We start from the raw sequence: 22480 nt of genomic DNA, 5'->3' as shown, positions 1-22480 counted from the left end.
GTCATCGGCAATAATTTCCCAACTTTATGCGTATACGTTAAGAATCGCCCTGTATGTATAACATATTGACAGCCACTTTGGGTTAAACCGCAAGTGTCAGGAAAACAAAAATATTTTAAAAAGAAAACACAAGTCGAAAAATGCAAAACTAAAAATATTCAAATTTGTAATTTTTTTAATAAACCCGGTATGGATACAACAACCTATATTAGATAAAGTATGGCAAAAATAATACTCCTACCTTACTAAAAAATTTTATCTATCAACCAAAAAAAATAATTTAATACTGTAAACACGTTTCTCTAATCGTTTAATGTTATAGAGCCCTCAAAATTCGACCGCTGCGCCCGCTTTGAGCAATGATGTTGTTCGATAGATCGCTACAGAGAAAGTGATCCAACGTCCATCTAAAAATAAGCAATCGATTGACCGGACAATTTCCTTCTCATAACATATTCCGGAAAAAAACAAAAGGCAAACGGTAAGAGGGAGGCAACTAGATGTGTGTTGTAGGCTGATAAGGTCAAGCGTAAAATTTTCAACAGCAAAGCCTATTTTCTGTTTGAGTCGAGTTGAAGAAGGCGTTGGATATGACAGATGACGAAGTGGGGGTGATTGGAGAAAGAAGCGTGTATGTTTTCGACCAATTAGAAGTGTGCTTTATTAACGACGTCACTTTTTTTCATTTGGGTAATGTTTCCCTTGTGGCGTGGCGTGTATCGATCGAAAGTTACAGCGTGAAGCTTCATTCATAACCTTGAAATTAGAGGTTTCAATTAGCGCAGAAGTTTGTACCTTTAATTTCAATGTACGCATTCAGAACGTCAAAATTAGTGGTAATAAAGCTTAAAGCTTTATTCAGAACCTCGCAATTAGCCGAATAAATTAGTGGTTTCAATTAGACTTTATACTTTTTACTTTACGATCATTCACAATATTTAAAAAAACACAATTAAAATTAATATAATATCGTAGCAACAGATTGCGTCACTCAGTTGTATCCATAGAAAAAGCCTAATATTTAGCCATGATACAAATAAAACAAGGCATGATATTGCGCAGGTTGGTCACTACGTAAGCGGTGATAAACGGCACCATTCGTTTTAGTGGTTCATTCATTTATTTCATTGGTCGGCAAACTGCGCGCGCCAATTTCAAATTGTCAAACAGATGACTCAAATTGTCAAACAGATTCTCAGGAGATTGGATTTAGACCAGAAAGACATCCGATGTATTGAAAACCTATACTAGCACTAAGAAGAAGAAACAGATGACACATAAATGTAAAAATAATGTTTCAAATGTCCTTGGATTCTTTAGTCATTGGTTTTTGGATATTTTTGAACCCAAAATGGCGGCCGTTTAGCTTCGGATCATAACGGTTCATGAACTGCTTTTGACACGCTTTTGAACTGCTTTGAACCGCTATCGAGCAGCTTTTGAACAGACTCTATTTGAAACAGACCCGGTGAATGATCGTAAACCTATTGTTGTTTGTATTTTCCATCATTTTTTGAATATCGCCTCGTACAAATTACAGAGGTAATGATTAAGCAACATTATTTTTTATAATATCAAAATAAATTCTTTAGCGACATTTTCAAAAATAAGGTGATGTTTGACCATGTAAGGAAATATTCTCTATTTTGAGAGAGAAATACACATTAATAATTACATTCCCTCAAACCATACAAAATCACTTACCCCACTTGTTTGCTCTTTTCTAATTTTACATAAATGTACCAATTTCCAGTTATATACCAATTTCCATTTAAGTGAAACAATTTTTTTCGTCATTTTTAATTAATACCAACCGATTCTCACGATAGAAGCAAAAATAACTGGTAGGAACCCGTTTGTCGTTCAAATATTTATCTAGTACTCAGATATTTAGATCAATATTTTGAACAAATTTTTTTATAAAAAGTTAAATATTATTATTAAAATATTGCCTTGTGTGATGCAAACTATAATAATTGTTCCATATATCGAGGTGACATCATTTCTATACATTTTTACCAATTTAAGTTGAAAATTTCCTTTAAAAATCAGACCCCCTATAGTAGTAAGTTAGTTAACAATTTTTTACATCACTTTCTTTGTGATCTGCTCATAGACCATATAGAGGCAATATCTAAACAAACAATTCTAGAAGTAGGCTCTGAAAAAAATATTTTGACATTTAGTATTGTGCAATTAAGTTCTCTTATCTTAATAACATAATTTTGGAACAAGTGTACATATATAAATAATAAATACGTAGGACATGAGATCGGTATTAGAAGGGATAATTAGACACACGAAATTCTACGAAGAATACCCAAGCAGCATTTGGACATCGGGACAACGTTGTGTCACGCGACCAAACGTCGGGGCGCAACGTCGGCACAACCTCGTGCCAACCCTAGTCTGCCTAGTTTGGAGAATAATGTTTGGGTCGAAACGACGTTGGATAGTACCTACGTTGGCTAGCAGCCTAATTTAGTACAAACTGCAACGTTGTTTAAAATCCTAATTCACAGAAATACAAAACTATAATAATATGGCGTCTAAGTCACGTTTTATCATAAATTGGGTTAATTATGGTAAAAATATTATTTTTATGATTTAGTTAGAGACATATGCCAGATGGCAGTAAAGGAAAACAAAACAAAAGTATTTAAGTGTGGAGGATGTTTGAAGATCATAATTATTGAAACACTTTAACCAACTCTGTAACTCGTTACCCAAGGCAAAAAAATTAAACGCAAACAACTTTATTGATAAATGTATTGTTTCTGCTTAAAATTAAAGAAGTTTTAAAATATTTCTTGAATTTTTTTTTTACACTAAGGAATAAAATACCCAATCATACCATACGAAATCAAACAGGAGTAAGGGATGCGGTGACATCTGTCATACATTTTAAATGGAATTGGGCAGAACATGTGGCTAGGATAACAGATGCACGGTGGACAAAGAGACTTGTGGAATGGTGACCAAGGCACGAGGCCTATAGAAGAAAGAGGACGACCTCCTTGTCGATGGACAGATGATATTAAGAGATTGGCTGGAAACTGGATTCAAGTTTCACAAAATAGAAAGAAATGGCGAGAGTTGAGGGAGGCTGGCTTTTGTTCAGCAGTCGACAGAATAAGCTAAATGGTGATGATGAAATAAGTTCCTAACATGTACAAATATGAATTTTATGATGCCATCTTCATAAATGTTTTTTTCTAATTTTTTACCACTAAATTTAATTTTCTTTAAATACTATTAACAGATTTAATAAATTTAACTGAATATATTATGACCTCTTGAAAATATTTGTACTTATTTAAGACCCACCCTGTATTATGTGCTCTCAAATATAGTAAATGCTGCCTGGAAAAATTGTTTTGTATAGTTAATTGAAATATATTTATTTATGTCATAAATTTAATATGTTATTTTATATTTTCGTGAAATTTTTCCATTCCCTGGTGAATTCTCTTCTCTGTATATTCATTTAATTAACGTCCTCGTTATTTGATCGCTTTATTTTCACAAAAATAAAATGGCCGCGGCAAGGTCGCTTTAATATCTTCAATAAACGTTTCGGAATAACCAGTGTATCCTCCATAATATTTTTCGCTCGCACTTTTTTATATTGTCATTTTTAAGCAAATAAATATTGCAAATACAGCTCGTCAGATGATATGCAAATATCTCGATGTAATACTCCTAAGTTACACTAACTATATTCATTGAATTGTTTTACCCAACATATATACAGGGTGTTCCAGGCTGAGCGCGCATTAGAGATCGGAGATTTTTTGCACATCATTGTTTTACAACGAGATCTATCGATTAAAAATATTTTCAATATGGCGGCACTTCGGGAAATACCGGAAGTTGACAGCAACTTTCTTATTTTAAATGGGTACTCTGAAAAAGTGGGTCCTAATATACCGATCGAAAAAAAAACAGAGCAAAGTTGGCTTGGATATGATGATCGATAACATACTGCTCTTTGAACAAAGTGTTATAATATGACATGGCCAGATATATTGTTTTACATCACTTGACGTTTAAAGTCATAGGCTACTGGTTAAAATCAAGAAAAATATACGCTTTAAAACTAAATCTTAAATAACTTAAAAACAATTTGTATGTAAAAACAATGTATAATCAAAAAGTAACGAACTGAAAAGCCGTTTCACTAGTGAAATAAAAAAACGGGTTTCCATTTGAAAAAAATGATTTATGATCATTTTTTAATCGCTCAATTTTATGACAGCTGCGGCCATTATTATATGACATTCGAACAGTTTAATTTTTGTAATAGATAGCCACATGTTTTCTCTTTATGGCACAGTGGCTGTGGTAATCATTAAATTTGACGTTTAGGCTATACACACATTTTTGACAGGTAGTTTTTTTCGTTGCTTTAAAACAAAAATTTTAAATATTTTTTTCTCAAAAACGATGAATATTAGATATAGAGTTTTTAATATCAAAATTCATAAAATTTTATGGATAATTTTGGTATATAATAAAAAATGGGGGCGCCCATTTAAAGTAAGTAAGTTGCTGTCAACTTCCCGTATTTCCGGAAGTGCCGCCATATTGAAAATATTTTTAGTCGATAGATCTCGTTGTGAAACTATGATGTACAAAAAATCTCCGAGCTAGATGTTGTAGTTCTCTAGAAACTTCTAATGCCCGCTCAGCCTGGCACACCCTGTATACAAGGCGAGTCTTAAATAAGTGCATATGTTTTCAGGGCCGGTAGATCTCGATAAAAGAAACATATTTTCTCTTTACCGTTTTTCAAATAAGTCCAAAATGGCGATTGTGAAACATTCCGTAATAACCGAGTTAATCATGTTTCGATTTACAAAAAAATTTATTTATTTCTAAAAAAATTTGAGAGCCACCGGATTTTTTCTGTATTTGCATCCCTTTTTGTGCCGTAACCATGGTAATATCAGAGATTAAGAAATTTTACTGCAGGAAAATTTGCGGTGAACAAGCAGTTCTAAAAAGTTTTCTAATATATACAGGAAAATTTTAAAGAAAATACACGATTTTCAACATCTTTTTTTCTTAGTGTCTTAGACCGTTGGACGATTTCCATTCCAGGCTACGGATAGAGTCTTCCATGTTCTTGAGTTCCGCTTTAAGTTGGTTTCCACTTGGGAAGCAGAAGGGTTCTGGTCCAGTTAGTGAAGTGTTCGCTTCTTTCTGACACCCAGTGTAGGAAGACTTTATTTTCTTTGCCTAATTTTTTTATATCTCCACTATTCATATCATCCTATATTATTTGACGAGTTGAAAATGAGTTATTTCAGGCATATCTACGGAAAATTTCAGCAAAGCCCAATCTGAATCAAACTGATTAGAACCAGAACATTTAATTTAAATAATTGACGTATATTATGTAACAATATAGTTAAGTTACTTAAAAGAATTAGTTAACCGCAGTGTCAATTGATTTCGTGACGAGTCTCGGATTTTAAATTAGAAATAATTTTAGCAGGTCAGTTTTATGTATTTTCTATTCTGTTGCTAAAAATAATTTAATCGTTTACATTGTTTTTATGGAACAAACAGCGTTTTAAACTACTGTTATACCGGGAGTTTTTCAAAAGTGGCCTACCACTATAGCTTTATTATTTTTTCAGACGAGAAAAAGAATATTTGGTATGTTAGTAGATGACATAAAGCAGGATTTATTGACGTATTCATTTATTTTCCTAAAAATTAAAAGGCGTTTCTATAGTAATATAATTTCGATTTCATTGTTGGTTTTTTTTTCAAACGACAAAAAAATATGACGTTAATCAAAATTTTATCAAAAACAATCTATTAAAGAGTGAAATAGTTATTTTTTATACAAGACGATAAAATGGTATTTTATCGTCGAGCGAAAAGATTAATTTAATTAGTTGGCGTTGGTTTCTATGTAATTTGACAAATAAATAAAGCTGTCTCTTTAGTTGTCGGTTTTGAGTCAATATTTTTTAATTCTCTTTCGTGTCGATTGCTGATTGAATTGGAGCCAGAAATGGCTCAAAATGAAATAAGTAAATTACCAACAGATGTTCAGGCTGAGGCGACAAACGCCATATCCAAGCTACTTCCATTTAAATCCTTTTAAAAAGGAATACAAAAATTTTCAAAAATGGAAGCAATTAAAATACGTGCGAGAAGAAATAAAGTTTTTAACCTATCCTCGCTGTTAAAGTATCATTTAATCTACCCTTGCGGTTAAACTACTATTTTATCTACTATTTTTGATAGATATAAGGCAATTTTAACAGTTGCCATCGAGAAAACGAAATTACATTACCATAGAAACGCGTTTTGTTTTTTAGGACTAAAAAATTCAACCATATTTTCATGTTTTTTTAATTTCTCTAAAACGGTATGGAAATTTGGAAAAGTATAAACAGGATTAACCATTTTAGAACAAGCAAAATTTATATGAAGACTGCATTTTTCTCAATTATAAAATGTTTGTCCTCTTCTGAGGACAATCCGGGGACATACTGTATATCAGTTAATCCAAATATTATTAAGATCATTAATCCAAGAACTACATCTATATATTCACGTATATTGTCATTTTTAATGAAAAAAGGCCAAATTAGAAATGCTAATTAAATGTCTTCGGTGGACCGATATTATAATTGCAAAAAAGCGTGAAGAGCGTGCGAATGAACAACGGCGATCGGCCGTGAACGACGGCGATTCACAGAAATCCCCCGCTATTGGGTCAGTGTCATCGGCTAGCGTATGCAAATCGCCCGAGCAGACGCTCTTCAAAAACTCGACAACGGACTGACTAACGACGCGAATGTGCTCTCTTAAAGGACACCCCATACGGCCCGCCATGTCGGACAGATCTAGAGATTTTATCAGGAATCGATTATATTTCGATTTTTAATGTAGGTATTATAAAAATAAGGTATCTTTTAAATGAGCGCAAGTATTTTAAGAAGAGATGAATACAAAATTACTACCTGTGGTTTATTTTACAGGTACATTCTTCTGTTCTGTTCTTTTCAAAAAGTCTAGCAACTTGGAGACTGTATACCCTTCATATAGCTCTATGTCAATGGTCTCTCATTGCCTAGCACAAAAACCACACATTTACCAGGCTGTCGCACTTACATAAAATGTATCTTTTCTACTTCAGATTAACAAAAAATCCTGACAACTTTAGATGCCTATTAAGCTTATAATGTTAGGAGACCCACTTCAGCTTTGACAGTCTTTCTGTCTTTGCTTATCAGATTGTAGTAAAAAATCTCTGCTTTATGGTGAGCTTGTAGACGGTAAGAGGAGCCCGGGTGGACAACTCAAAAGGTACAAGGACATTTTCCACGAAAACTTAAAGGGAATTAACATGCAGAATGTGTGAGAACTCGCGAAAATCAAAAAGTAAAGAGGCAATAAAGCAGTGAGCTATTTGAATGTCCGGAGTGCAGTAGAAAGATAACATCACGTATCGGGCTTTTCAATCTCAGAAAATCTCATGAAAGAAAACGTCTGAGAACATCTTCTGATGCGTGTCAAATACTCGTCAGCGAGTAATGGCAGTATGTATATGTATGTAGTATGCTTATCAGGTCGGCCGTGAATTTTGGCGAATATTCTACTATGATTTTTTTACCTTTCTCTACCCTGGGAAATATCTCAACCATTCTAGTAACTTGTTGGCCAACAGCTGTTTTGTAGCCGTTCTTGTGGCTGCGAAAGGGTTCTCAGTCTATGAATTGGCATTAATGAACCATGTTTGGCCATTTTATCTGTCTTTTTGTTTGCCTTAAGCTAACGTAACATTACTACGCTCACCCAATGTATTTAGAGCACGCTCTCAAGTCTTGTAACATCAAATTTCTAACATCAGAAGTGAGATTTTACCCTGTAATAAATTACTAATCGATTTGTTAGTGATTTATTGCAAAATATTTTGTGATAAATTCAGTTTTTCTGGTGAAAAAAAGTTGAAGGAACTACTTTAACCAGGGACTTTGTAGTTTTACCGCCAAAAATTTGTATTTCCTATTTTTTAAATTTAATGGAAATAGCCAAGTTATTTGTTTTTATTTTGAGGTACCACCGGCATTAACCAGCAATCAGTCGGCACTCAATTTCGAAGCCGTATTTTATCACATGGACAAAAAATTATACTTAACATGATTGAAAATACTTCGTAATATTAATATAAAAGAATCTCCAATAGTTTTTAGGGTTCCGTACCCAAAGGGTAAAAACGTAAACCCTATTACTAAGACTTCGCTGTCAGTCCGTCCGTCCGTCTGTTACAAAGGTCTATCTTATGAACCGTTATAGCCAGATAGTTGAAATTTTTACAGATAATGTATCTATGTTGCCCCTATATGAACAAATACTAAAAACAGAATTAAATAAATATTTATAAATAAAAAAGTACTTTCACTAAACATTATCTTTTAAGTAAGAATTTTACATAGAATCTTTCAAGTCCTCGCTGGCCGCGTGGTTAAAACGTTAGGACTTTACGCTGCTAAAGTGACGTTGGAGCCGTAGTAAGGCAGGTTCGAATCCTAGTCAAGGCGACTTTTTTTTAATCATTTTTTTTTAATTTTTACATATTTTTACATATTTATTTTTACTTTTTACATATTTATTATTGATTAATACAATTTTTAGTAATGTGTTTTTTCATTTTTTTTTAATTACTTATACGCGCATTCAAAATTTCAGCTATGATCAGCTATCAGATAATGAATGGTACGGAACCCTTCGTGCGCGAGTCCGACTCGCACTTGATCAATTTTTTTAGATTTATTCTCTCAGTTTATATGTATTAGTGCCTGTTAAAAAATATGAAGAGTGCAAGAAAAAGTACAAAGCAGTACAAAGGATAATTAGTAATGCCATAAATACAATTAACTTAATTCTACTAATTTATTGTGTAGAAAATTAAAATTACTATAAATTCTTATAAACATACAAAAATGCAGAATTTGGGTAACGAATAGGAGGGTATCTTAAAAGAAACTTTTTTTATTATTAGACTTCCTATATCAACTAGATTCAAAACTAAATGAGTTTTTAAAATCCGATACTTAGGACATCGTCCAGAAGCAGCTTTACGTCTTTATAAAAACACATAGCTTATTCGTCTCATAGAAAGACCGTCTCTAATGATTAGCTCTAATTGGATTTTGTTTCCATGGATTTTTCCACATTTCCGATCCAGTGACCGCCGTATTTTCCCCTTTATTTCAATACTTTTCTTTCTTGTTTCCTTGCAGCCAATTATAATTTGATGTTCCAACTATAAATATATAACATACACAGAAAAAAAATGAAAAAGTGTATTTTTACTTTGTTTATGAAAATAAGTAATAGAGCAGGTATATTATATTTTTGGAAAACTCATGGCAAATAATCCAATTAAAAAAATATTTTAAGAGTCCATTTCACTAGTTCGAAAAAGTAACAAAATAAGCGTTTGGCATTTAACGTTTTATGTAAAACTGGCTAGGTATTTCTACACAAATGAAGAAGGAAATTAAAGATAAAGGATTATATTATACCCGTATTGTAGCACATTTTTAACTCACTCTACTTAACTCTGTTTTTAAGATTTTCATGGTCAAACATCAACAAAATATTCCTTATGTTTGGACTAAATTTTCTCGAAAATAAAGACATAATTTAAAATTCCCTTGCAATACGGAAATAGATTGAAGTTTTGTGATTACAGTGATAAATAATTTATATGGTTTTGTAATAAAATGGTCGCTATTTTATGGCAAATGCTGAAGCTCTGCAAAAAGGACGTGTGTTTGGAACTTTAGGTGTGGCTTAACACGACAGGATGGGGCTAAGACTTTCTGAAATATAATATATATTTCCTTCGGCCATACATCCACTTTACCCAACCCCTGAGGGCAACCCGAAAGTACAGCGTAATAGACTCTTAAGAATGGCAGCTTCTAACAAGAAACTAGTTATGCCACTGAATTCTACGTGAAAAAATAGATACGAGGGAACTCGAAAAATGGCAACAATTTTTAATTTGCCCTGTATTTCAAGAACTAAACGGGCTAGGACAAATCTGTGAGACATCTTTGTATCTCTACTCATACAAGATAAACGCCATAAAACACACAAAAATGTGACACACACTGTACAGGGTGGGTCAAATTCGACGCTTTTAAATGGAAACACCCTTTTCTGTAGAAGATAGACAAAAACTAATATCGGTGTCTGGAGCTCAATTTTTGTCAAAAACATGATGGCGAAAACCGCATACCGATATCTGTTACCGTTTCGGAGTTACGGGGTGTTTTTCAAAAATATGCATTTTTAACAAATCGCCGTAACTTTTTTGCTATGGAAAATTTTGTATTTTTATGAAAACATATCCAAAGCACCTTTTTACGTAGAATTTAATGGTTTAAGTATAATTTTTTTAAAATTAATAATTTAAGAATTATCAACAAAAAATTTGATTTTTTATATGGGACACCCTGTATATTTTTAATTTATTGAAAATAATTTAAAATTACCTTTCCTAAAATATAACATACTTGATATTTTGCTCGATTCCTCTTCGAGATATAGAGTATATAAAATTCGCCCGCTTTAAATAAGTAGGCTTTGAACGGCAGCGGCTGTAATGCAAAAAAATTTTAGCTGTGAGCATCAATTAAAACGAAAATAGTATTTGCTATGAGAGATGCAGAATTTTATAACAATTTAAAATATATTTAACCAACATCAACACTTTTTTTAACTATATCTAATAACAATAAAAATAAATAGCAAACCAAGACATGAGATTTTGCTATAGGTGTTCAACATATCAACCGTCTTTTGTTATGGACAGACGGGGCAGTTTTTGAACATTTCTCGCGGAATTCATTAACTCAGTAGGTGTGAAAGATATCCTCTCATAACTGCTAAGTATTTCTAATTCTTGTCTAGATTATACGGAAGAATAAGGAACCTTTATTCTTTCGCAAATATATCCATAGGATTAGATCCATGGGCACTAAAGTCAGGCGGCCTCGACGGCCAACGGCTGGGATCTTGGTTAGCTATTCAATTATTCTTGAAATTGGCTGCAAAAATTTGCTGATAACTTCAGCGTTCAGAGCCGGTGCGTCGTCTTGCTGGAAAAATATGTTTTCGAGTTCCATTAGAGGTATATCATCAATAAGGGGTCCAAAGCCTACTAGTTAAAAGTGGCGAACTTATAAAAATTCTGTATTTCGAAGGGGATTATAATAAAATATCAAGTGTGCTATATTTTTGGAAAGGTAATTTTAAATTCTTTTCAGTTAATTAAAAATATAGAGGGTGTCCCAAATAAAAAATCAATTTTTCTGTTGATAACTCTTAAATTATTAATATTAAAAAAATTATACTTAAACTAGTAAATTCTACGTAAAAAGGTGCTTTGGAAATGTTTTCATAGAAATACAAAATTTTCCATAGCAAAAAAGTTACAGCGATTTTTTAAAAATGCACATTTTTGAAAAACACCCCGTAACTCCGAAACGATAACAGATATTGATGTGCGGTTTTCGCCATCATGTTTTTGATGAAAATTGAGCTCCAGACACCGATATTAGTTTTCGTCTATCTCCTATAGAAAAGGGTGTTTCCATTTAAAAGCGTCGAATTTGACCCACCCTGTACAGGATGGCTCGAATTCGACGCTCATCGTTGGGATTTCGGAAACCGTAAGAGATATAGGATCGGTTAAATGGAGGCAAAGTTGCGCAATTTGATGCTCAATAAAATGCCGTATTCCATTTTTATTTTTAATTTTTTTTTGCATAAAATATTCTGGTGATGGAATTTGCTGTACCACACGTCGGCAAATATCAAAGTGACTATATATAGTGTTTTAAGAGTGAAGAAAGGATTTAATTAAGTTCAAATACTATATAATATAAAAAATATATAGGTCCGTATTTAAAAAAATTAAGTTGATGATGGTCGCCAGAAGCCAAAACGTCAGAGTCAATATTTAATCACACAGAGTTGTAGAGCAGAAAAAGTGGCCATAAAAATGTGTTTTTCATTTTAAGTTATCTTAATAAATAAAGCCAGAAAACAATAGAAAACAAAATTGAAAATTCCGGTTTTTTCGAATATATTCGGAAGTATTCGGAATTTTTCAAAATGCAATACGGCATTTTATTGACCATCAAATTGCGCAACTTTGCCTCCATTTAACCGATCCTGTATCTCTTACGGCTTCCGAAATCCCAATGATGAGCGTCGAATTCGAGTCACCCTGTACAGTTTTAGTATTTTATTTTGTTCTGATTTTAACATACCTAAACTATCTATTTTTTGAGATAGAACATTAATTAATAAAAAAAATTGTAGGATTTTTAGTCTTTCATTATATTTATTTTGATGTTTAAATAAAAATAAAATTCACCACGTCTTATTGCCTATTAATTTCCTTGTCTTTATTTAAAGAAATGTCTTTTCTTTGTGTAATTTAAAATAATTTCATCGAAAATCTAGCATCGACTAAGTAGAATTTATATTCTTTTTTAAAAGGCAATATCCCCGATCGTCCCACACAGCGCAAGACGACGGAATAATCTGCTGAAAGGGAGGAATTGCACTTGTAAAGCTTTACACAAAAGCAGAAACAATAAAGATACCCGAGGCAACAGAAGAGAAAATATAAAAAATATGCTTTTTATAGACTTCGCGCGTAAAGGTTTTGATTAGACACTTAATAGAAATAAAAATAGTGTTAAAAATCATGACGGAAAAGTTGCATGAGTACCAGGGTCTGGTAGGGCGCTTTCACCAGGTTCGGGATGATATTAAAGAAAAGTTCATTGCTTGGAAAGAGAATAGAAAAGCTCCTCATCAACAAAAGGAAGAGACAGATGATTTAGATGATTATTCTCATATATTCAGGTAAAAATTGATATTTGTAGAGTAATATGTAATTAACAATCAATTTATTTACTTATTTTTTGATAATTTGCTAATTATTATAATATATTTTTCCAGAAATTGGCTCTGAAGTTACAGTACACTCATTTGAATTCTTTTAATATCACTTTTTAATAATTATATGTAAAAAACTTTTCAGTTTAAAGTTATTTTCTATTTAAGAATTTCAGTTGTATGTGGAGTGCGAAAATTTTACAACTAGTTTTTCGCTAGGATATACCGGGTGCGTCTCAAAAGTAGCTCAATTCTATAACTTTTTATTTTTTTAGTTAAAAAACGATACTTGGTATGTTGGTATATGACATAAATTAGGATTGATTGACGTATTCAATTGTTTTTGGTCACTTCCTGTTTCACCGGAAATGACTACAAATTTTGATTTTTAAATGGCACCCTCGGTATATTTTTATTTTATTCGATAGAAAATGACACTCTGAATGGAATGACATATCGTATGTAAACTTTTGACATTTTCGCTTAAAAAATTGTATTTTAAATTTCAATGTAGAGTGCCATGGCTGTGTTAAAAACGCTAGTTTTTAATCAAGGAGCCTTGCAAAAATAGATTTGATCATCTAATGCTTTTCGTGTCTTGTCCTGGCCGGTTTAAAAAATGCACTAATCGTTTTTTTAATTATATCTCAAATTTTTCAAATGGTACAAGGGTGGCTTATTAGCATATTTGGAAAAAGCATTTTTTACGAATAATTTGGTACAACAGAGTTGGTATTTCGAGTCAAATAGTCGTTATGAACCGCATGTTACAATTTTAAATAAACCATATGCGAAAAAGTCAAAAGTTGACATATTATATGTCATTCTACTGAAGGTGCCATTTTCTATCGAATAATGTAAAAAAATACCGATAGTGTCATTAAAAACAAAAGATGTATTTATTTCCGACGAAACAGTGACCGTAAACAATTGAATAACTCAATCAGTCCTAATATATGTCATATATATTAACATACCAAATGTCGTATTATCAACTGAAAAAATAAAAAAAATTATAGTGGTGAGCCACTTTTGAGACGCACCCGGTATATTTTTTCACAACATTCCTGGATATGATATACGATTCCTTTAATATGCTTTTTTAAACTTTCCTAATGATTATTAAAATCTGATAACATGTTTTTTCTTATCTATATTTTTTTACATGGACAATTTTACAATTTTTTTAAAAATAACAAATTTTTTCAGAATACTCCAGCATATGATAACCCACTTCTTAATATGTTTTTATTCAAATACATATTTTCCTAGTATCCCTGTAACATCTCTTCTTATAAAAACATATTTACTTAAATATAAACCACTGAGATATTTTTCCGCGTATATACGTAGTATATATCAGGTGATGAACACTCAAAATTTATAATAACAAAATCACTATGCAGACTGACCAATAATTGTCTCCATATACAGGGTGTTTCAAAACAAATGCGAAAAACTTCAGGGGGTGATTCCTTGTTCAAAATAAAGGGTAGTTTGCTTCATTATACTTCATTATACATCTGCATCTGTTGTTTTAATTTATATATACTTCAAAGATGTTAAATAAAGGAGAGCGTTCATAATAGCTTCCCAAATATAAGTAGGCTCGTCTTCCTCAGCCAGATTCTCCTTTACTTTTGATGTTCTTTATTAATATAAAGTTCCATTTAATAATTTAAATGGAACTGTCGTGATAAAATTGATAATAAAAGTTGTTGTGTTTAAATTAGTTGATATTAATTGATGATATATCTTTATTATTCCTATTTTATATTATAATTATACACATATTGTTAGTGCTATTTTGTGAATATACAGGGTGTTTCAAAACAAATGCGAAAAACTTCAGGGGGTGATCCCTTGTTCAAAATAAAGGGTAGTTTGCTTCATAAACGTTGGGTCAAAAGTCAACCATTAGGGAGATATCGCGGTACAAAGATGGCGGAAAAATAATGTTTTTATTTTTTATCTTGAAAACTGAAAGAGATAGACTAATGAAATTTTATGGAAGCATTACTGTTATGAAAACACACTTTCTGGTAATTTTTTCACTTTTTTAAAATGAGTGGAAGGGGTTGAAATAAACTACCCCTATCATTCTTGTTAACGAAATTTAAAGAAAAATCTTATGAAACACATGCAAAAAAAAATAATTTGGATAGTTTAGTTTGTTTAGAAACGTTTTTATCTCTTGTATTTTTTTGATAAAACTCACCGATTTGAAATTAAAAAATAAAATGTAAAGTATTACATGTCAGGACAAAAAACATTTTTAGATTAAGAATCTAGTGATAATAACGATAATAATAATCATCTAGATAATAACGATTATTACAGTTGAGGGTTGGAACCTTTGGTATTACACAGCAAAATAAAAACACTAAATCACCACAATACACCAAAACACTTTTACTTTTACACTGGACGCGCGTATTGTGGTGATTTAGTGTTTTTATTTTGCTAGATAATAACGTATTGCAGTAGAGTAATGTCAAATAAAATAATATTAGGAACATCCTAAAAAGTAACAGCGGCCAACAAGATTTTTTCCTAAAAAAAATACAGCAGCCCACTAGATTCTTACTTAATTAATGATGCTTTTTTTCTAATTCTTAGAAGTCTAAGACATGAAAAAATAAAATGATCATGATTCTTAAACGCAAAGCCGATTTTTAGCGGAGGAAAGAAAATTAAAATCTTCTTTTTTTTAACCTTTGTGAAATATGTCACTCACTAAAAATTGTCAGAATATGTCTTTTATACTTCTTTACACTCAGGATTTTTTTAGAATTTTTTGAAGTGGTGGAACAATATGAAAAAAATTAAAAACTCAGTTTTTTCTAAAATCTTCAGTTTTAACTGACTTATATTTTTGTTTGGTTTAAAAAAGTGCGTTAGAAAACATTTTTTCATTAAAAATATATCCTTGCCAGAAACAACCATAAAGATTATTTTTAAAAAATGTGTCCGAGAAGATATTAGAAAAAAAAATAGTTTTTAATATTTTTCATATTGTTCCACCACTTCAAAAAATTCTAAAAAATTCCTGAGGTGTTCTAAAGAAGTATAAAAGACATATTCTGACGATTTTTGGTGAGTGACATATTCCACAAAGATTAAAAAATGAAGATTTTAATTTTCTTTCCTTCGTTAAAAATCGGCTTTTTATTTAAGAATCATGAATATATTATTTTTTCATGTCTCAGACTTCTAAAAATTAGAAAAAAAAAATCATTAATTAATTTTGAATTTTACTATAAAAATAAAAATAAAATTGAAAAAAAGTTTTTTTGAAAACCTCGAAAACCCTTTGAGATAAAGAGCTAAAAATTTGAGATTTGACACCAAATCGATCCCCTGAGTGCGAGTCAAAAAAGCCGCGGGACAGATTTCCTATATTAATCCGACTATACCCTTTGAACAATTTTGGGCAAGCCGTTTTTAACTAATTGCAATGCAAAGCCAGGCAACTGTCAACATGCCTTAGTCAATAACAGTAGTTTTTGTCAGAATCGGTGACTAAAATTCCCAATTTTCATGACCATATGCGTCGAAAAATGTATCAAAATACGTATTTAATTTTCTAGAAAGAAATCTCGAAAAGAACTCATAAGAACCTCTGCTGCCGTGATGGGCATAGAATTTTCCTACGCAGCAGAGACAGCCTTTGTTTCACCAACACTTCTCAAAATTGGTGTACAACACGAACACATGACACTAGTTTGGGCAGTTTCACCATTAATTGGCTTTTTCCTAACACCTATTTTAGGTTCCCTAAGTGATGGCTGTCGATTAGAAATAGGCAGAAGAAGACCCTTTATAATATGCCTCTCTATTGGTGTTCTTTTAGGAAAGTATCAATGCATTTATAAACAATATAATGACATTGAATTTTTCCTATATATTCAGGTCTATTTTTGGTTCCAAATGGTGAAGCTTTTGGATACTTGTTAGGAGATGAGGATCATACTAAAAAAACTTCAGAAGACAACAGTACTAGCTCAGAAATTCATACATCGCATCCATGGGGAGTGTTTTTTACAGTTTTAGGTACGGCGCTGCTAGATTTTGATGCTGATGCTTGCCAGAGCCCTGCCCGAGCCTATCTCTTGGATGTCACAATTCCAGGTACTTAGTTCCGATCATATTTTTTGATACTTATTATTTAAATATTCTTTAACAAAAAATGTATCAACTATTAGCTTCGTCGGTTGTTTAGTTTTGAGATTCTGTTCCATTCTAGTTTCACCATATATTTTACTGGATATAATATAATTTGTTTTATTATCCTTTACAGAAGACCATGCTCGTGGTTTGAGTACTTTTACCATAATGGCCGGTCTTGGTGGATTTCTTGGTTATGCCCTTGGCGGCATAAATTGGGACGCTACAGCTATAGGTATAAAAAAATTAATTTTACAAATGTTTTTACCAACAGCTACAACTCCTACACTCTTTTATTATTCCGGATTTGTCCTAAATTAAAATATTTAAAGATTTTTAAAATGAAATTTCTTTACGCGCGCTGGTTGTAAAAATTCAAGGCCATGGCACACGGGCTAGCGAGACGGCCGGTCGTGACACACGAGCTAGTGGTAACGAAAAGTGGTAACGGCTTAGAAATACGTAGTGACGCGACGTGTATTTGTGAGCAGTCCACGTGTTTATCAAAGATATTGATATTTTAATACAAAGTTTTGCGGAAAAGAATCAAATTATTTATTATTCTTGTATTTTACGCGTAAAAAACTATTTGTTACACGTAAAAAATTATTTTTTATGCGTAGAAAACTATTTTTTATGCGTAAAAAACTATTTATTAATAAAAATACTAATTTCCTATTGAAGCTAATCTTAGATCTTATTTAGGAACGAGCCTGAGGCTTGTATATTGTTGGCAAGTAATAAAATAAAAGCGAAGATACAAGTATAAACTCTAAATTATACATGCATTATACAGGGTGGTCCAAACTGTATTCCGGAAACTTTGGCAGCATATTCTGCATACATAATAATAAGTAAAAAAGTTCGTATAAATGTATGTCCTAAATTGCTTAGTTTTCAAGATATAGGGTGTGGAAGTTTCATTTTTATCTTGATTTTTTCCAAATAATTTATGAAGTAACGTCAACAATTGGATGAAAATTGGTGTCTGGGAGTTTTTTGATATGAGAAATTTGATTTTGTCATCAATATGACTTCTACTTGTATAGGGCGCCACCTACATACTTTTTAACTGGGTTGAAGAGTAATAACTTTTCGTCCGTACCTGTATAAAACTACTGAGTAAAAAAATATATATTTACGAAATTTTCTACGTTAAAAAGGTCTCTAGGTAAATTTCGCTACGAGTAATGTCATCGATGTAATGTAATCGAAATTATCAATACCTGTCATCATTGACAAATTAAACATGTTAGGTCTGTTCCCAGAAGAATTCCTGACTAGTCAGCACGTTTCTCATTGGTTAAAATGCATAGAAACCTGATTGTTAGTCTGGTTTTCACACATTTCAATCAATAAGAAACGCGCTGACTAGTCGGGGATTCTTCTGGGAACAAGGCCCTTGACTAATTAATTATTAGACTGAAATCATAAATTTGAAATGTTTTTGTGCCAAAACAGAAATTGTTTTATAATCATTTTTTTGCAGAAAAATTTATGATTAATTTTAAAAAAAATAAAAATTTCCCAAATTTATTATTTCAGTCAAATAATTATCTACTCATAGGGTGTTTATTTTTTATTCTAAATATCTTGAGAACGGTTCTTCGCAGCGATTTTTACCAAGAGATATTTTTTACGCAAAAAGTTGCGGAGATGTATATTTTTTCACTCAGTAGTTTTATACAGGTACAGACGAAAAGTTATTACTCTTCAAAACCGTTAAAACACACGTAGGTGGCGCCCTCTACAAATAGGAGTCATATTGACATAAAAATCAAATTTTTCATGTCAAAAAACTGTCAGACACCAATTATCATCTAAATATTGACGGTACTTCTGAAATTATTTGGAAAAAATCGAAATAAAAATGAAACTTCTACACCCTGTATCGCCGAAACTAAAGCATTTTTGGACATACATTTATACTAACTTTTTTACTTATTTTCCTCTAAAGAATATGCTGCCTAAGTTTGGACCACCCTGTATTACCTAAGTATCTTACGATTGAAGAGTCGTTTCATTATATTTATTTTTCATGTTTTTTTTTTGAAAGGATTATTATTAAACTTATTAAATTATTATTAACACTGCACAAGTAACTAACTTTTAGAAGTCTCTTTTTAAATTTCACAGTAAGAACGTAGATTCTATCTCTTCGCTCTTCGATCCTGACATAATGTCTTTCCAGTCTTACACACTTTGAATAAAACCAATTATAAAATATACAAGAAACAATAATAACATTTTAATTTATTTTATATAATTACAGGAGAGATGTTAGGTGGCCACGTCAGGGCAGTGTTCACATTAATAACCATAATCTTCGTGATCTGCGTATCATACACTGTCACCAGCTTTAAAGAAATGCCGTTAGATCTTCTACAACACCATCACACAAGCTTAAACATGGGAGGTTTCCGGAACGAGAGTTTTGAAAGTGAACACGACGATCTGGGGTACTCCAACGAAAAAACTTACGGCACACTGAACGATGTAATTTCCTCTTTGAATTTCTTAAATAATATTATAACAAAATTTTAAAAAAATAATAGGATGAAATGAAAGAGAGACACAACAAGCAACCCAGAATGAGCTTGGCACCAAATCCAAACGCTTCCTTGAGACACTACTTGAAGAGTATCATCTACATGCCAAGATCGATCAGAATGTTGTGCTTGACCAATCTTGTTTGTTGGATGGCTCACGTGTGTTATTCGCTGTACTTCACCGATTTTGTAGGAGAGGCAGTGTTTGATGGGGATCCACTAGTAAGTACATGTTCTATTATACACAAAATACACACAATATACAGGGGGTGATAAAAACAGTGTTCCGAAAAAGCTTTATATAAAGATTTTACTTGGAATGTTTCCTCCAATCATTTTTATAAAATATTCAAGTTAGTTGTAATAACAACAAATTATTTTCATAGATATACAGAATGGTTCAAAAATATTTTTTATAATAAATCTGTGTTGCATATTTATGGAAATAAATCTGTTTGTTACTGTTACTTTGGGTTACACTGTATAGGCTCCAGAATTTACCGAATCCAGAGAGAGATATGAAGCAGGCGTCAGATTTGGCTGTTGGGGAATGTCAATGTATTCACTTTCGTGTGCCTGTTACTCCACCATCATCGAAAGACTGATATCCCGATTTGGGTAGGTTCAAATTAACAATGTTATCTTTTTTAATATATTGTTATTGGTAAATTTCAGAGCTAAAAGAGTTTATATAGGTGGATTATTGACTTATTCAGGAGGAATGTTCCTTATGGCACTTACAAAGAATAAATTTGGAGTTATTTTATTTAGTTGGACGGCTGGAGTAATGTACTCAACTTTATTTACCATGCCGTACTTGTTAGTAGCACATTACCATGCCAGATCAACGGTAAATGGATTACATACATCATACCCTCTAAATTATTCACACATTATTCATAAAGTATTCATAATTCATAAAATTATTCATACATCAGTCATACATCATTCATACATTATTCATACATTATTCATACATTATTCATACATTATTCATACATTATTCATACATTATTCGTACATTATTCATACATTATGCATACATTATTCGTAAATTATTAGTAAAAAAAATTATGCATTTTCGTACTAAAATTGACATTTAACGATTTTTAACTTTGTAGTTTGACACCATGGATAGAGAAGGCGATAACAACCCCCCACCACAAATCAGAGGCCTAGGCACCGACGTAGGTCTAGTCTCCAGCATGGTATTCCTGGCCCAATTTATTTTATCACTCTGTATGGGTACCATTGTTACTGTTTCCGGTACCACCACTGCCGTAGTGAGTGTAGCATCGGTTTTAGCCTTTTGCGGAGCAGGCGCCGCAACTCAAATCATGTATTTGGATTTGTAGATTTTATTGATTTGAATAAATAATAGGGTATGTTGAAAAGAACATTAGTATTATTTATTAATTGATTTAGATAGTTCTAGTGAATGTTATTTTGCTATTAAACCACATGAAATATACAGTTTTGGTAAGAGAGAGTCTTGGGTCAGAATTTACAACATGTGTAGGAGTGAATCGCTATGGCAACGTTGTAAGTCGGAGGAAGAAAAATACGTGTTTATTTCATGTGCTTAAGAAAATAATACTTGTACTGTTTTCTTTCTTTAATACATCTTATTGTACTGAACACACTGACTGTACTCTTCGTACACACAACAATTGGCACCCAAAGCCAGTCATTGCCAACCGTGTATAGTATATTACAATATAATAAACTGCCACGACATAAAATTAAATAATCGGTAATAAAATAAGTAAATGTATAGTCTACCGCACTTGCCAAAATATTTGAATATCATTTAAAAAGTAACGCCTGTCTAAATGTTTCCAGCCATGCCAGAGGTGTGCCAAGAAATATAAATGACCAAAAGTTTGTTTATATTTATTTTCAAGAAAGACGCTACAAAATGATTTCAAATATTATTGTAATAAATATATTTTTATCTCTTCATAATTAAATCATTCGCGTGATATCTAAATGGGAATTAATTTAATTGGTTACATAAATCTTCAAAATATTCTGCTGTTGTTATTTTTGAAAAACACAGTATCTCGAAATTTAATCTATCGCTAATTATTAGAAAAGTTTGGGAATATTAAAAAAAATGTTTTGAGCTAAATAGCATATTTTAACAGTTTTTCATCGATTAGTTTCTGGCCAATATCAATAAATTTGAAATAAAAACAATAAACTCTATAATATAGATGGTAATGATCTTTATATACAGGGCTTTTCAACACACACTTTTTTAGGATTTTGTTTAGATAAGAATCTGGAGATTAAAGATATTTTCTGGTGTACTTTTTAGACTCTACAGAAACCTCTAAACATATTTTGTGTACGGATCTACAATTTTTAACCGCTTCTCAAATATATATACAGGGTGAGTCTTAAATAAGTGCAAATATTTTTAGGGGTAGTATATAAAAAAAATCAAAATTTGGAATTTTTTGAAACAAATTTTAGAAATTAAATATTTTTTATTTTTAGTTAAAAAACATAATATCTTCATAATATGGCAACATAGATAGTATAATAAATTTACAAGAAAGAAAATCCGGAAAAGATCCAGTTGTTCTGAAAATTTAGGCAAAAAATCATTTTTTTGATTTATTTTGGGACTTATTTCAAAAACGGTAAAGAGAAAATATGTTTCTTTTATTGAGATCTACCAGCCCTGAAAATATTTGCACTTATTTAAGACTCACCCTGTATATTTTTATTAATATCTTTTTTTCATCGGTACTCTAATGTAGTAAATACTGTTTATAAAAAAGTCGCTATAAAATGACAGCGATTGA

The 22480-nt window shown here is 31.6% G+C and overlaps 2 protein-coding genes across 3 annotated transcripts in view; one reads left to right on the top strand and one right to left on the bottom strand.

The window, feature by feature from the left end:
* Window positions 1-22480, bottom strand: part of LOC115876179 (synaptic vesicle glycoprotein 2B-like) — a 52675-nt gene that overhangs the window by 28631 nt on the left and 1564 nt on the right. The gene's annotated exons all lie outside the window — the stretch shown is intronic.
* On the top strand, window positions 5434-21043 carry LOC115876178 (proton-associated sugar transporter A). The gene is made up of 10 exons (XM_030891872.1): window positions 5434-5500; window positions 12547-12918; window positions 16542-16804; window positions 16864-17082; window positions 17252-17353; window positions 19391-19614; window positions 19674-19889; window positions 20155-20285; window positions 20343-20517; window positions 20789-21043. Exons 2-10 carry the CDS (start codon window positions 12758-12760, stop codon window positions 21020-21022), a joined length of 1725 nt encoding a protein of 574 aa, XP_030747732.1. The 5' UTR covers window positions 5434-5500; window positions 12547-12757; the 3' UTR covers window positions 21023-21043.

This window comes from Sitophilus oryzae, unplaced genomic scaffold (assembly GCF_002938485.1).
Source record: "Sitophilus oryzae breed Bouriz unplaced genomic scaffold, Soryzae_2.0 scaffold_1420_pilon_pilon, whole genome shotgun sequence".
NCBI classification, from domain to species: domain Eukaryota; kingdom Metazoa; phylum Arthropoda; class Insecta; order Coleoptera; family Curculionidae; genus Sitophilus; species Sitophilus oryzae.
This window is presented reverse-complemented; position numbering and strand designations above follow the sequence as displayed.

What these genes read in the sequence shown, in the direction of transcription:
- LOC115876178 (XM_030891872.1), top strand. Translation starts at nt 12,758, where the DNA reads ATGACGGAAAAGTTGCATGAGTACCAGGGTCTGGTAGGGCGCTTTCAC. An exon ending in TTGGGACGCTACAGCTATAG is followed by an intron (nt 17,354 to 19,390) that starts GTATAAAAAAAT and finishes ATATAATTACAG; the next exon opens with GAGAGATGTTAGGTGGCCAC. An exon ending in ATTACCATGCCAGATCAACG is followed by an intron (nt 20,518 to 20,788) that starts GTAAATGGATTA and finishes TTAACTTTGTAG; the next exon opens with TTTGACACCATGGATAGAGA.